This window comes from Athene cunicularia, assembly GCF_003259725.1.
Source record: "Athene cunicularia isolate RWA chromosome 11 unlocalized genomic scaffold, athCun1 chr11_part1, whole genome shotgun sequence".
Taxonomy (NCBI): domain Eukaryota; kingdom Metazoa; phylum Chordata; class Aves; order Strigiformes; family Strigidae; genus Athene; species Athene cunicularia.
This window is the reverse complement of record NW_020799113.1, coordinates 4616868-4633074: the sequence shown is the minus strand read 5'-3', so window position 1 is coordinate 4633074 and position 16207 is coordinate 4616868. Positions and strand designations below refer to the sequence as shown.

At 38.3% G+C, this 16207-nt stretch overlaps 1 protein-coding gene across 1 annotated transcript in view; it reads right to left on the bottom strand.

Moving 5' to 3' along the window:
• Positions 1-216: 216 nt before the first annotated feature.
• Positions 217-16207, bottom strand: part of ADAMTS18 (ADAM metallopeptidase with thrombospondin type 1 motif 18) — a 79649-nt gene continuing 63658 nt past the window's right edge. Inside the window, exons 17-22 of the mRNA XM_026856939.1 lie at positions 15266-15392; positions 10537-10741; positions 8036-8227; positions 7453-7665; positions 5961-6108; positions 217-2270 (exon numbers count right to left, since the gene is read on the bottom strand). Of these exons, the coding sequence (XP_026712740.1) occupies positions 2155-2270; positions 5961-6108; positions 7453-7665; positions 8036-8227; positions 10537-10741; positions 15266-15392 (1001 nt within the window). The 3' untranslated portion in view covers positions 217-2154. The remainder of the gene's footprint in view (positions 2271-5960; positions 6109-7452; positions 7666-8035; positions 8228-10536; positions 10742-15265; positions 15393-16207) is intronic.

Genomic DNA, 16207 nt, shown 5'->3' with positions numbered 1-16207 from the left:
GAGCTTCGGTGGCTAAACCTCCACTGCCCCGAAGAACAGGCTTTTCTTGTGGGCAGCTTTTGTCACTACCCCTGCACAGAACTGGCGCAGGCTCAGGCTCACAGGCATCAGCCAACTACGTAGCAGAAGAAAACAAGATAACATTTCGCTTAAAGATACTACAGGGCAATCGACACAAAGGCGAATGAATGCACACACCACTTACATTACTTGATATTTACTTATAACCTCCATATTTTATTCATGAATTTTACAATTCCAAATATAATGAAACAGTTAGAGTACTTTATTACAAAGCTTATAAAATAATTAAATAATACACTTATATTTTTTGCTTTTTTACACCATAATTCATACTTTGTGACACTACCATTTTCTTTCCTCAGTTGTCACTTAAGGAAGTGAGCAAAGAAATATAAAGGAAAAGCTATGCATTAATAAATTAATTATTTTACATCAAATAATAAAAAGGACACAATTATAAAAACAAAACAAAAAAACCCTTGTAGTTTTCCTAGAAAAAAGGTGGTAAGTACACAATGTCCAATATCAAGACAGAGCAGTGTAGGTTGAGATATGTTTCTAATCATCATTTCTTAAAGTATCATAGAATACATGTTTTTAATTTAAACTGTTGCAGAAGGAACTGCTAATTTTAAGTGACCACTGTCTGGCATTAGTGCTGAGCTGGCTAATCTTACACTGAAATGATACTTTAAAAAAACAGTAAAACTGAACTACATTCATCAAAGTTGTGGGATTGGGTGGAATTAGATAAATATGTCCCTCGTAGGCACTCCCCAGAAAATTACACTAGAACACAGCTCTGTCTCAGAACGGGTTTGGCAAATAGTTTGGGTACTTTTTCAATGCAGAAACTTCTAAAATTGTACCATTTGATATATAGTGTCACCGAACATCTTGATACTGAATGATTACAAAAATCATTGTGTTTACAATTCTTTTGTTTGCTGGTGGATTCTGAACTAAATAAAAGTATTAAGAGAATGTATAAAAATATAATTGACTTTTATTTGGTTAGAGTAAATAATCCACTTTTCTTTTTCATTTTTTTTCATATAACCTGTGTGAATAAATAACTATTTAGAGAAGTTTAGCATGAATTAATAGACTGTAATATTCTTGTTATTTCCTTTGGGTAGCGGATGAATCAAAAGTTGCAGAGAGATTTGAGATTAAAAGGAAGACATTCTTCAGTATCCTGGCATTCAAACAAACTAGCTTCTGAAAAAATACTACTTTAAAACATAAAGTTTAAATTTTAAAATTACATATCTAATGAGCTTAGAAAGTTGAAAACAAAACCATTGAGCTCAATAAATCTGAGTTCCTTGAGTTAGTTGAAATATGAAATTCTATTTTACTTGTAACACAGCAATATCAAAAGTCCAAATATTCTAATGCTGAATATTTCTAGGAATACATTTCAAGTTACTAGTTAACCACCTCTGAGTTTCTACACAAAGCAGAAAATGAATTCATTAAAACAATAAAAACATAAGCATGATGCAAAACTTGCTTTTCCAGCAGCAAGTCTAATAGAGAAGCACCATATATCTTTGTAGTGCACTATTTACTTCTTGTGGTCACACGTGTGACGCTGCATTCTCCAGACAACAGCCATTTGAATGTCTTTCTGTGAAAGTGGCAGTGAACAGCTTCCTTACCCTGCGATGACAGTATAATAAAAAAAACCAAAAGAAAACACTTTTGATAGTGCGATCTGCCATGCTGCCACGCTGTAACCTTCCTCCTCGAGCTCCCAAACTCTTTTGCTTTGCATTCTGGTAAATTAGCCAGAAAAGGCTTCTTTGCCTTAATTTCTTCCTCATAACATATGACAGTGCAAAATGACACTTTTAAAGAAAGAAGAACTGCCCCTCGGAGTCTCAGTGTTCAAGTGATCCATAGTACCCTGTACTTTAGTGAGGTCAGCAAATAAAGAAAAAAAAAGAAACATTCCTTTTTTCAACATATATCCAACAATTACTGTACCTCAGACATTCCCTTAAATAAATGTCTCTTCCATCAGTGGTTTATGTGGCACCATGTCTTGCCTCAAAGCAAAGTTAATTCCAACATAAATTGAAGAAGAGAATCCTGTCACTGAAGGGTTCAGATAACACGCTGCTATCAGTTCTTCTTCGTGCATGATTTACAACATTGCTTGCCATAAAATTTGTGGTTACAGACACCATGCTGGGGTACCAGATGACACCAAGTGAAGAAATCCACACAAGAAGGATCATCTGAAGGAAAGAAATCCAAGCGATATGGTAAGACTGTGTTTTAGCAAGTCTACAAGTCAGGCAATAGTTCTGCATGCTTGTATGCACTTGGTAATATTAAAAACACAATGAATGACTCAATTCAAAGGAGAGGAACCATGAACTAGCATTCATCTCAAAAATATTAGTTTCTTTTTTAATTTGTTGAGATGTTTAATTTGTCAAGAGATCAAATTTGTTAAATTGATAGATACAGAGCTAATAAAATAGGGTCGGAGGCTAAAGGAATTAAAAAATTAAGCACACTTTGAAATGTAGGAAAACAGGAGGAAGTTCCACCATAGAGGATAAAAAAAAGGTCACCTGTGTTTTCATCTCTGATTACAAATGTTGTTCTAAACCACAAATGAGCCCACTCCATGCTTGATTCTGATTGCTTGTTGCCAGAATTCACGTGGAGCTTACCTGCACCTCAGAGTAGCATCAGCTCTGAGTGTCTGTGCACGTGCACACAAACCGCACGGAAATCTGAGTGCATGGACCCTGCACTGTGCGCGTGTGTGCACAAAGTGCTCTGCTATCTGTTTGTGTTCCAGCACTTCCCAGAGGGACTTATTTCTCCGTTTGACTAGGCAGAGAGCCTAAGAAATCTCTCTGCTTAGACACTTCAGTTAGGTGGCATGAATCAGGCTTTTAGGACTTTGACTATGCCATGTTGGTGAAATCTTAATTAACTGCAACAGGAAAAGAGACAGGCTGAAAATCTTCAGTTCTGAAAAGCCCAGCTTTTAATTACAAATATAAACAAAACGTATTTTTCAATTAAGATTTGATTTCCCTTAGATTTATGCACAGCTCATTTATACGCATAGCACAGTCGCTTTAAAAACATTTCCTAGCTGCTCCTTTCTACAGTTTTGTAGTGGATGCTTTATGTTTCTTCAAAAGAGCAGAGTGATGATTCATATGGATGATTTATAAACAAATTCACCATGTCTGAGAGAGCAGTAAGACATTTAAATGAGGTTTAGCAAAATTTATAGCTAAACTGAAATCTCCTGTGAGCATGGGAAAAGATTCCATTCGACTCTCAGAACTACTGTTTACATGGTCAATAAAAGGAATTTACAAGGAGACAGTGAAGAAAAATCTAGCCACCATTGTCTGCGTTCTCAGATCAGCTAAGCTGAGTCACAGAAGATAAATGCTCCCTCACATAGCACAGACAATTTCTTCATATGCCGTGGGCCAGGAGTGATCTCCATCTCTCTATAGGAACTTCTTTTGATTAGCCACCACTTTGCTTTTTTTGATTCCCTTTTATATGATGGCAAAGGTGATTTTGTATACCTTTATCACCCTCAAATTTATTTGAATTAATAAGAAAATAATAATTATATATATTTTTAAAGATGCCATTTTATTCCTCAGTTTTTAATAACATAAGCCTGTCTGTAAATGCTAATGTTATGTAAAGAAGATACTGTCCTTGAACAGTTATCCAGGAACTGGAAAGCTGCAGCCCTCCCATGCTACAGCGTTGCTTTTCTGATCTTAACTGAGTGTAAGCAGGGATGTAACTGGGAGTCCAGCACCAGCTTTCATGTTACTTCACCTACTGTCCACCAGACAGAATTTGAGGCTGGGTGGCCCCAAAGCAGACAACAGATGAAAAACATGCACAGCACAAAGTGAGGAAAGAGGTTCTGACTAAGTCAGGAAGAAGCTCTCCTGCCATGGAAGGGTAAATTTTCAAAAAGTACGAATTACTGTTTAAAAAAAAAAAGTATAAGCACCGAGAAGGCAATCTTAATAAATCTTTATGCTCCTTTTGAAGCTCGGAGTGCAATGTTAACATTACAGAGGTATAGCTGAAAACATTACTCTTGGGACGGAATCCAAAGACCATTGGAATGAACACAAAGAGTCCCACAAACTTCAATGGATGTGGATCAAGCCATCAGTTCCTTATTTCTATTTATGCAAGTATTCATAATAGTGTTTAAATTTTTATTCATTTTAAGCAGTTGGATTTACTAGGAGTTATGGTGACCGTAACTGCATTTAACAGATGGAAATGACCCAGTTTGTCTAGGAAAGTGTGTAAACTCTCCCTGAAACATTAATTTCTTGACTGTGATCACTGAGCTGGAGCTGCATGGCCGATAACAGAGACTGATTTGCTTCAATGTGATTCCAGCACAGCTGGTTCCCTCTCTTTTTGCTGGTTTAGACAGAAAGTAAGAGAGCAGTGAAGAGATAATTGATCTCTAGAGCCTGATGACCCAGTTATAATAAAGGGGAAAGGGCTCCTGCAGATGTGAGGAGAGAGAGAAACAGGCCAAGGCCAAAATTAATAACAGACATTACTCCAGACATGAAATACAGCAGAGAAAGGCAGGGGTGAAAGGAAAGTGCTTGCTATATCATGACAGAAAAAGATGTAATACAGAAACGACAAAGTACAGCAGAACTTTTAAGGAAGATTAATTCAAAGTGTTAAGAACATTTACTTATACAAACAGCAGAACTATTTACTTATTCCTTTTAGGGCCATTTAACCTATATATCCTTGTTTGGATTCAGGTTCCCCGATACATAGGTTGATCCTTTGCATACATATCTTGAGTTGATGCAGTAGAATGCTCTGTTGAGGTACCTCTGGATTTCACAGGGTTTCTGTGCATGGTGAATGCCAGGAATCGGTACAGATGAGGGGGGTGGTTGCCTAATGTCAGTTTACAAGGTGCAGGGCCAGAGCTTGACCTTTGCTCCCAACTCTTTTTACCACATTTTTCTTTCAATCCAGCCTAGGTTTTATAGAGGTTACTTTGAGCTCCCAGTTTTAAAATGGTAACAAGACAGTTAATGTACAGTCTTTTGGAAGTTAATGTTTAAAGTGCTTTAGCATACCCAGACAACTGGCATTACATCGGGCAAACTGGACCTCCATGAGCTTTTTCCTACAGTTAAGAAGGAGTCACAAACTGTAACCAGCTTTTAAGCAAGTACATGGGATGGGGCTAATGCACCGCTCTCTTCCTGTGGCAGTTCTGAGAGAATTCCACTGTTCACAGCGACACAAAACCTCTTGCTCCTCCAGCTCCTCTAGATTTGCTGAACACACTGAAGAGGTGGAGAGGAATACAGCTGACATACCAGTGAGGACTAAGCTTAATCATGCTCCCTGACTGCACATCATACACTGCTCAGAAGCAGTAAGAAGAGAAGTACATTCTAGACAAAGCATTTTTGGACTCCCAGGATACGGGTGCAATCTGAACCTTAGGCAGACTTGAAAAGACTAAAAGTAAATGGCAAATTCTTATTGGTTAGTTCAAAAGTTGCTATTTTTTATCATTAAAACAGTACCAGCATAGGATGCTTCTATGTTATTCAAGATAGCATAAAGATGCAGCTCAGAACCAAATGGCATAACTTTTGCACATTTTTTTTTTTAACATATCCCCTTTTTCAAAATCCCCTGTGTCAGTTATACTCTCAAGTCTGATTTAAGATGGTTCAATTTGAGAAGAGAGATGCTGTAGTATCAGAGAGTAATTATAAAGCTGGAAAGTCTGTGAAAAAATCATTTATGAAGGAACATGCCAAATACTAATCTTCAGTGGGTGTAAGTAGAAAAGGTGATTTTTGCTGGATGTAGAGTTCTAAGTAACCAACCCTGCTGCAGCATGTAGAGCTGAGATTTACCTCTTTTCACAGGGACTGGGCAGAAGTTAGTATTGCAAGCTCTGAGGACTGCTGGTTTCTGATGGGGCAAGCACCCAGAAGCTGGTCTTCCTTGGCGCAGGCACTGTACACTTCGGGTTTGCACTCCCCCTCCACATGTTACTGTACACTGTAGAGAGAAAAGAGCTGTCTTTCATTACTGTCTGGGAGCCCATGAAAGCCAAAGGAGTAACATTCAGGGGCTTTGGGTGGGACTTTCAAAGCGAGAGAGATCAGGGTCGGATGTGTGGCTGTTCAGCAACCCCCATCAGGACCAACTTTTCAAGATGCGTGCATCTGTTCTCCCTTCCGCAAGTTTGGTTATTTAAGGACTCAGCTGAAAATTTGGTTCCTTACTTAGACATCGAGACAGAAACAGAACATGTTAGAAAACCTGTTCCTGATTGTCTGCACTGATTTCTTGTGAACTCTGAGCCTCTGAGCCCAATCCTGCTGTCTGAACAGAGATAAAACTCCCATTGGAACCATAATTATGGCAGTATCTGGGGAAAAACACTATGCGTTTGCAGGAAGACCTATGAAGTATTTTAAAATGAATAAGCCTTTTACTTGTATGTGTTTCATGAAAAGTTGTCTTTAAGATAAATGTGATCATTTTCATCTGATTACAATTGTCAGGCATACATTGTTTCATGTAAATGTTATTAAATGAGTGTGTGTCTCGTTGATATGTGACTCATAAAGTAGATAAGTTCCAGAAATACAGAAGCTTGTTTGCAAGAATGTAGAAACAAATACAGACTGATCCCATAATTAATCATAGTATTTAGGGAATTCCAGGCAATCTGTGCAGATGCTCAAATACATTGTGCATATAGATATGTAATAGTTCAACCACAGTGCAGTTTGAAGAAGACTGAGAAGCAAGCATTGGAAAATGAGCATGGAATGTAGTGCCTCTCGAGCATGAATAACATTTTTAGGTGACATTCTTCAGTCTCAGGACAAAGAAATGAGCTGCACCAAAGTAGATGATGGATGTGGACCAGCTGCATCATGTTTCGGTGGCAGAGCAGTGTGACCTTCTTTAGGAATGGCTACATGCAGGAGACACCTGTGGACTGTAGTACTGGAGATGCCTCCTCCATACAGTCAGACATAGAGCACAGTGTAAGCCTGGAGCGAGCTTTAATCTCGGGAGCGTGGGCTCACACTGCCAGTCACAGCGGTGTGGGCTTCAGCGTCTTACACCCATGGGGTGTTTGTGCCAGTCCAGCACTGCAGCCTCACCTTCTAATTAGGGTGGATACACTGTCCGGGAGTCTGCAGGCACATTGCATTTGTTTTGTTCTTCCACACGTGTAGTGAAAAGCACTAGGGGATGCTACTTGAGCTAATGAGTAGAGAAACTTATTCCTTCTGTAAATGCCGTAAAAGCCCAGACATGGAAAATAGTGCTGGAGAGAGTGTTAGCTGGGAAGGGGAGAGAGGTGAGAAAGTTTCCCATTCCTACCTGCTGCCAGGGTGAGGAATACCAGCCAGACACCGTGTTATACAATGTTTGCGATGGACAGGCTCCCTTGTTACAAGCTTCTTCCAGGTTAGTGTTTGGTTTCTTGATGTTTCTACATCTTCTCTGAGGAAAGGTGATCAATTTCCCATGGATGCTTTTCTCGCCGCATTTTAGTTCTCGCTTTTGTACACCAGGGCCACAGGAGGCTGAGCACTGCAGTGGTAAAGCACACCTTTTAAATCTATAGAAACGCATTCAGATGAAGGACAATGTGCTATGTGCAAGGGACCCCAAATTATGCTACAAAAGCATTATAGAACTGAAACCACAACGACCATGTTCTATAATGTGTAAACTGAAATATGAATCCAAGTCAGTGAAGGGCCTGAGAAACAAAGACATCAGGGTACATCTGACTACATCTGGATGTAAAGAACTGTTTTTATAGCAGCTTGCCTAGAACACCCGATTTTCAAATGATAGCTCAGCTTTCTTTCCCCCACATGGTTTGTGTGTGTCCCTGAGTCAACGTTTCCAAAAGCAGCAAAGGAAGGCAGTGAGCCATGTAACTGCACCGCTTTACCTCACTCCAGGAAGAAATCACCCACTGGAGTCGGTCGTTTTTGGGGCAGCGTCCTAGCACACAGGTCTGCTGGGATTCAGGTTTATGGTCTCTGCTGCACATACTTTCAGGCAAGATTTTAACCTTGGGAGAACCGGTACTTTTGCAGTAGACATCCCGTTTCTTAACACCTCTCCCACAAGTTTTAGAGCACTGTGATGGAAAGAAATATTCATTTGAACTAGAGGAAATGAAAATTGGCATTATTTGTACTTTACAGCAGATCATAGAAACCGTGGCTAATGTGCTGTGTAACTGCCATTATAAGTAAGCTTGAAATTGTATTGGTAAATAAGCAACAGTAACATCTGTATGTCACTTCTAAAACATTGTTCTCAGTTCTTTCTTAATGTAAACTATGAACTCTTACAGCCCCCATGTAGAACAGATAAGTAATATCTCTTTTCCGTAGATGAGGTAAACTGGACTTGTGAGCAAAATGCTTTTTTCCCTGGACAGCACAGTTGAAAGCTGGTCCTAACCTCCCATCGCAAAATCTCCCACGGCAAGATGTTCTCAGCTATTTGTTATTTTGTCCTCACCTTGGCCTAGAGGGATGAGATAGAGGCAGAGAATACTACCCAGGGAATCTAGACATAACTCCTTCACTAAATGAATCTCACTATGAGACAGAATCTGATACAGACAATGGTTGAGAAGTTTGACCAAAGATATTTTAATTGCCAAGTTTACAGCTGAAGCTTAGGACAAGTCACCAGTGAATAAATAAGCATTGCTGAACCATGGCTCAGTTGAAAAGACAATCTGTAGTTTTCATTGCCTTAGCATACAACAAAATGCATAAATGAGCCATTTCTGATGAAATGAAGAAATAAACTGCCCTGAAATAATGCTGCCAGCTTTCTACCTTGTTGCATCCTCTTCTAATTGTTCATTTTACTAATAAGTAAGGGGCACATTCCAAGGCAGAATCCTGCACTATCATGATCTGTATTAAATCACAAATGTTTTTAAAAGATTCCATGAAAGCAGAGTTGTACCGAGGATTCAAAAGAAATAGCTGCATGCTGAAAATCTGTGGTTTTAATCTTTCCCTCAAACAAAGAAAAAACTCCTTTCATTTCAAATTACTCTGATTTGTGTAGTACTTTGCATTTTTTTCATCTTAACTCCTTTGAGCCTGTGATACAACAACTGAATCTTAAGAACTTCACTAACTTGTTCAATAGGCCTGTTCACTAAATTTCAGCAGGACTTGTGAACTTAATTTCCACAGGCTTATTTGAAAATCCCCCCTTGAATTGTACGCCTCTTAAAGAGGAGGAAAATGGATCTTTTTTTATTATTATTATTTATATTAGAGGAAGGAAACTTTGAAAGTGTGAATGTGTTTGAAGACTGTTCTTCCATTTTAAGTATCTAATCACCATACCTGGTTTTTATAATCTTCTGCCACACTAAGGTTTCCTTCACATACACTGGAAGAAAAGGTTTATTTTTGAGTGTTAAAATTCTGTTACAATGGACTATTGAGTAGTTACTGGTCCATCATAGACCATTACAGGGCACTCCCCTGGAGAGGCAGACTGTACTTCTCAGCTGGGAATGCTTAGGTCAAGATGTTCTTGAACATCTAAAGAGTTACAGTATCAAGAAGTGTACACAGAAGTAATATTTTTTTCAGTAAATTTAAATGCAACTTGAATCTCATTAAATAATGACGGAAAAAATAAAAATATTTTTGAGATAAGTGTACTGTCAGTTCTCAAATCCCAGATTTCCCAGTACTTCATTTATCCTTACATTAACAGTTCACACTAGCATCAGCAGTATTGAAATAAAGAGCAGAGATGAGTTTTGTGTAAGCATGTGTGTGTTTTTTTAACGCAGGCTGGTTTAGTGTCAGGCAGTTGGAAGGTTTGTAAAGCAGGGTGTGTATGCTCAGGAATCTGCCCAGGGGCCTTATGCCCCTCACGGCAATTAACGGCAGCAATACTTTATTTGCAGTGGAATAGTTACTCTAACAAAGGCAAAAGTACAGAAGTGATTAGCGAACGTGAAAATCACAAATTTATCAACCCACAAGTCACATACATGTGTGCATTAATATGCAACTCTAACCCCAAATATTTCTTCACTCCTTGACTGCCTGTCATCTCTGAGAAATATTAATATTGCTGTGGGAAGTAAACTCAGAGGGGGGGTTTAATGGCTTTGAAGAATTCATAGAGCCTTCAGTTGTGAAACCAGAAAAAAATGTCCATCTATTTGTGTGTACCAAAAAGGACACCATGTGCCCTCTTCTGGCACGCCCTCCTGTCCAAGCACTTAGGAAGGCTAGTTAAAATATATACATAATTTATGAATTATCTTAATGAGTAGACCCACTTGCAAAAATACTGATCTTCACCAAGTTTGCACTATTCTTCCTTTAGAGCAGTTTTTGGCAATAATTTCATTATGCCAGCAGACAAAAATGTAAGTTTTTTTCTCCAAATTACCTGAGACCATGTGCCAGGGCTCCATTCGGGTGGGCAGTCCTGACTATTGCACATCTGCACCTGTTTAGGGGTGCTGACGGGACACAGGGAATGGGCCACTACCTCCTCTCTTTGGAAAGCCCTGTTCTGGACACACTGAATGAGACGACTTTGTTGCCCTCCTCCACAAGATTTGCTGCATGCACTCCAATCACCTGTTGACCAGCTTAAAGGAGAAAATGTATGTTAGAAACACAGGAGTCCAATTAGCTTTATAAAATCTATACATATGAGCCACCTATCAAATGTGAATTGTTCAGGGATTCTGCTTAGCCTACTCTCCTGATGTACTGATATCTGTTCAAGCAATCAAAAAGCTGTAGTTACATAATCTATTTTCAAAGCATGGAACATTTTGCTAGGGCTGAAATGTAAGTCACACAACTAGAAAAACCAGTATTACTTATTTACACTTTTCATCTACCAGAACCATCTTGCCTGTGAACCCAACCTGGAATCTGGAATTCCACAAGGACCAAGAAGAGAGGTGCTGCCATTGAGGCTGGTGGAGTATCTAGAAGATCTAAGGGTCTGGCTAACAAACCACCATCCCCTTTTAACCACATCTGTGCTTTTAATTGAAAAAATCTCTCTAAAATAGGAGAAGAAATGGTAGGATCATCACTTTGGCCACTTCAGCTGCTGAGACCTCCAAATAGATGAACAGACCCAAGGCCAAGGGAAGATGCCAGATAAATGGAGTTCTGTAAACTGGTAAGATTCAATTATTGGAAAGTTCTGCCCTTTGTTATTTCATTTTTTTCCTTTATACATCTCTCTTGGAAAACAGGACAGAGGAAGAAGAGTCATCGAAGCTGATATAAGGGAAAAGCTGGCATGGCAGGGACAGAATGAGGCCAGTTTAGCTGAGCATGTACCTCCCAACGCGTTTGGGTGTAGATACACTCACACAGGACAACAAACGTTGGTGTGGTGCTCTCCAGTGGTATTTATGTCAAACCTTACCGGCCCCTGTTCACAAAAAAGAACCTGCTTGATAAAATCAGCAGTCCTGTCATTAGTGTCTTGAGCATTTAAATGTCTTCAGACTAATAAATTTGTGAGACAGATGATGTAGAATCTAAATAAAACAGAGAATATTTAACCAGCAAAAGCTGTTGGGCAAATCATACTCCAGTCACAGGCACAATTCAGTTAGGCATCATGACATTGAAGTTACACAAAGTCTGAAGAATTATTGCCAGTTGCTTAGGATAAATTCAGTTTTGAAATGTCAATAGCTGCTCAGTATTTCTATGATTGAAGCACTGAGTGGGTCCCCAGCCTTTGTGGAACACTTTGCAAACATACAACCAAGGGTCTGTCCTGGAAGGCTTACAACATACGACCATAAATAACAAGTAGATAGAAAAACAGAAGTGAAGAATCAAAAGAAATTATGAATGACTAAACTATTACTCAGGTTGAGAACTCTTATTCAAAGACCCAGCACTGAAATTAAACTAAAGAGTTTAGAACAGCAGTTTTACAAATTTTTAAGAATTGATACCACAGAAAAGGTTCTCGGCTCAAATCCGACTGCTTGGCCTATCCTACTTTCATGGTTTCTCACAGCATTCATCCTGTGGCCACTGGAATAGCTGCTTACATACAGTTTTAATGACAAGAAAGCTTCGTTTTTTTCCTTTTCTTACTGTGTGAAAAACGAACAGCATCCCATTTGCCTGTCTGTTCACATCTGCATGAAAACAAAGCTAATTCTAATTTGTAAAAAATGTATAAAAAGCCTATTTTGGAGAAATCCCATCGGGAATAGAAGAAATCTAAACTCTCAGTCTAGTAACTTCAGTAACTGCCAAAAGTAGTGGGAAATATAAAAAGCACTAATTTAAGGACAAAGAAATACTAATGTGAAAAGTCAGTAGTTATGTAATTCCAGAACACATCAGATGTTTCTTTTTTGTCTAATTTATAAATATTTGGACAACTGCAGTACGAACCTTTGGAAAAAAGTTATAGTTTTAATCTATTTTACAACTTTTAATTAGTTTGCCTTGATGTTTCTGACAACAGTGATTGGTAGAGCAACCAAAAGTGTTCATTTTAAGAGTTCAGTCACCATAACTGCCCCGAAAGTCCCCCTCTTCACAGAGGAGAGGGCAATAACCCTACTTTAATGTCCTCTAGTAAACTGCCATTTTCCAAGATTATCTGGGCTGTGATCCAAGACTATCTTTCATTAGCTCAAATAACTAAATAATTATGACCAGATTTGGCAGCTGTGAAATCCAACAACAACAGTGTGCAATTCTGATGCCTTTCTGTGTTCTTACTGTTGGGACAGTAGTTTGTTCCTACTCAGACTAATAAGTCTTTGTTCTTATGCAGTAATTATTCCTCACTGACCTTTATAAGTCTGGAGCCTCTTTTATGTCACAAAACTGACACGCTTGTAGCTCATCTATTATTCACCTCCTTCCCTTGCCTATTACGCCTACTGGATTTGGGTTTGCTTTATTTGCTGGCTATTAAGCGTTCTTTGTTTCCTCCATGGTATTTATTGATACTACATTTTTTGATGCTGGCAGTCTCATTTTTATGGGAAATACTACATGCCATGACTTTCTGGGCAGATTCCTCAGAAGAGATATTCTGGCAGAGTTTCACTCAGCTGAATGGCAATCTGTTAATTTAAGACATGGTCCTACATGTAGATCCTCCATACATTAATATATCCTAAGGATTTAAAAAATAATTAATTAGTGAGTTGAATTGTTTTTCCCTAGAGGTGGCTTGGGGCTTTTATGGTTTTTCTTTTTGTACTCTTTCTGGGGTTCAAGTCATTAATTGTGTTTTAAAGTAGTAAATCTAAGAATATCAGAGCAATTTAAGCATGAAAACTTTGCATGGCCTGTCAAAATGGATATTCAGCATTTTCAGTGATAGGTATATCAGTGGATGTTCAAAATACATTGGGATCTCTGGTTAATAGAAATGGAAATTTTGGGTGTAGTCAACAGAAATGAGTATGATTTTGGTGAAGCTTTATAGCAGTAAATGCCACATCAATCCAAAGGTAGGCATAAACAGCTTAAAAAGACTCCTAGGAACATCATAGACAATACATTTCTGTGTGCACGATACTGAGTTCATTGGGTAAAAATAGTTCTGGCAGAAGATAAGTTGCATATGAAAAGATTGTGTTTGGCTACAAAGATTACTTAAAATTGGTATTGAGAAAATCATGTGGCTAAACGCAATGTAAAGAAACTGCTGAAGCAGGAGCATGGGGCTCTCATATCACATGTTACCATTATTTAAACCTTATCTCTATCGTTTTGTGGTCCGAGTGTATAATTTGCCATTTGGATTTTGTGTACTCTGCTGTAATCTTTAAATTTTGCAGGAAATTCCAAACTATTATGGACTATTTTTTAATATGTTCAACATATTGCAAACTGTGGATTTTTAAGTAAAAACAAAGCCACTGCAGAACGTATACATCTTTTTGCTTTGCCCCATCATCCTTTTCTGGACTGGGGGAGATGAGGAATGCTTCCTATTAAACTTCATTGAATGTGTTGTTTGATGAAGGATGGGAGCGGGCTTAGCCAATTGCTTTTGCCACCCATTGCTTTTATCACTGCAGAGAAAACCTAGGAGATGACACCAGGTCTAGAGCTTTCCTCCATTTCCTCTGCCTTCTGCTGCCTGTGCACTTCAATGCATCTTCAACAGTCTTTATTTCTCACTAAAACACTCTTAATTTTTTCAACATATCGCTTTAGAAAAATCTCCTGTTCTGGAAGCCAAAATGTCTAGTTCAACATATTATAGCTTTTCTGATCTTTAGTATAAAATTAAAAAAATGCTAAGGTTGCAATGTCAGGAATCCAAAAGTGAAAAAACCAACAGAAGATGGCCAATGTGTCCTTAAATCTACCCTTTTATATTCTAAACCACATAATACTGTGTTTAATTATATGAGCACACAACATTTTTTTTCACAAAGGACCCCTACTACAGCTACTATAAATCAGTGTAACTCCCTTGTTTTTAAAGGAGCTCTATTGATTTAGACCAGCTGGATTCTAAATGTTTATCTATATGTCAGTGTCTTCCTTTGCATCTCACCTTTCTTATGTCTTTTAGAAAATAAGATTGTTCACATAGGCAATGTCTTCATATTTATTTTTGTGGGCACCAGGAGCATTGCTGACGATTTATTTGGTTTAGATAGTCCTCTTTGCGGTATCATAATACTCTGTGGGACATGTTGTCCAAAAATCACTAATTACACTTCACAAGATTCTTTTAACCTAATCTAATATGTGGAATCTGAGTCATGGGGCCAAGCTTCCACACAGGGAGTAGCACTTTACTCAGGAAATGGTCTTATTGATTCAAGGTGAGTAAAGGTGGCAGAATGGGCCTCTAAGTAACTTAGATTTACTCAGTGTCACATAGCTAACCCCAGCATGGTGACAGAGCTGCAAGCAATCCTCAGGAGGTCTTGCTTAGCAACATTAGAAATACCGCCTCTATTATTATCATTGGGCAGAAGCCTACACAACTAACATTTTTAAACAATTACTGTTTTATGTTACAGAATAAAAGTGAGTTCATCTAGCAGGCTATACAATTCTGCGTGCCTGTTGGAGTGGACTTATTTCATGGCAAACTCAGTCATTAGGCACAGCAAAATGGTATAAAAATAAAGAGAACTTACTACGCTGGGCAGGGATTAGTATTGCATAGTTTTGTTTCAGTTAAAGGCTTCATCCTTGGGCCACAAAAGGAGGAATTAACTCGTGTACGATGATCTTCTAAACAAATTGCTTTTGCTGTAATGTGTCCTATGGAAGTATTAGAAAAAAAAAAAAAAAAGTACAGTATAATAAACATTAACTCAAAATATAAGAGAAAAAGTAGAAGGGAAGAATTTTAACTAAACAAGTCCAAGCTCATCCTTGGTACAATTCCACTGACTTGAGCTAAATAAAATAGGATTTAATTTGGCAACATGTTTTTAACATTAATTTCCTTCTCTGTAACACAGGTACTATTGAAGTCAGATGAAACATTTTAGTTATAAACAGCATATTTGCAGAGTCTTCCCCCAGCAAAAATTAGTAATTCCTCAAATCCTAATTCCCTGCAGAAACTAGCAGTGTGTGCTTAGATCTCTCCTCACGCACTTGAAAACTGCATCAAAACATTTTGCAACTTTTTACAGTGTATCTTTACAGACTTCAGAATTCTGCAGGTTTCTGTACCTAAACTCTATCTAGCGTCAACATCTGGACAGATTACACAGACGACTACAAACGCCTTAAGAGATGAAGTGATTTTATAGATTTATCTTTTAATTGAGATGTATCATTCACCTCACACATGGTTCATTGGGCACAGCAAGTCAAATCTGGAAACATGGTTGTTTCCATCATCTTTATATCCATGCTGCAACCTTCATTTATTTTAAAGGGAAGCAAGAAAAATACAGTTGTCATATTTTATGTCTGCAGTGCTCCTGGTAGATCTTTCTTCCATGAACAGTCTACTGAGATGCCGTGGAGTCTGACAACACACTAGCAAGATATTCCTGAATTTCACCTGGACTTTTTTGCCAATACAAGAACATAACATGGCATTTCCTTGGTCACCCTGTCCT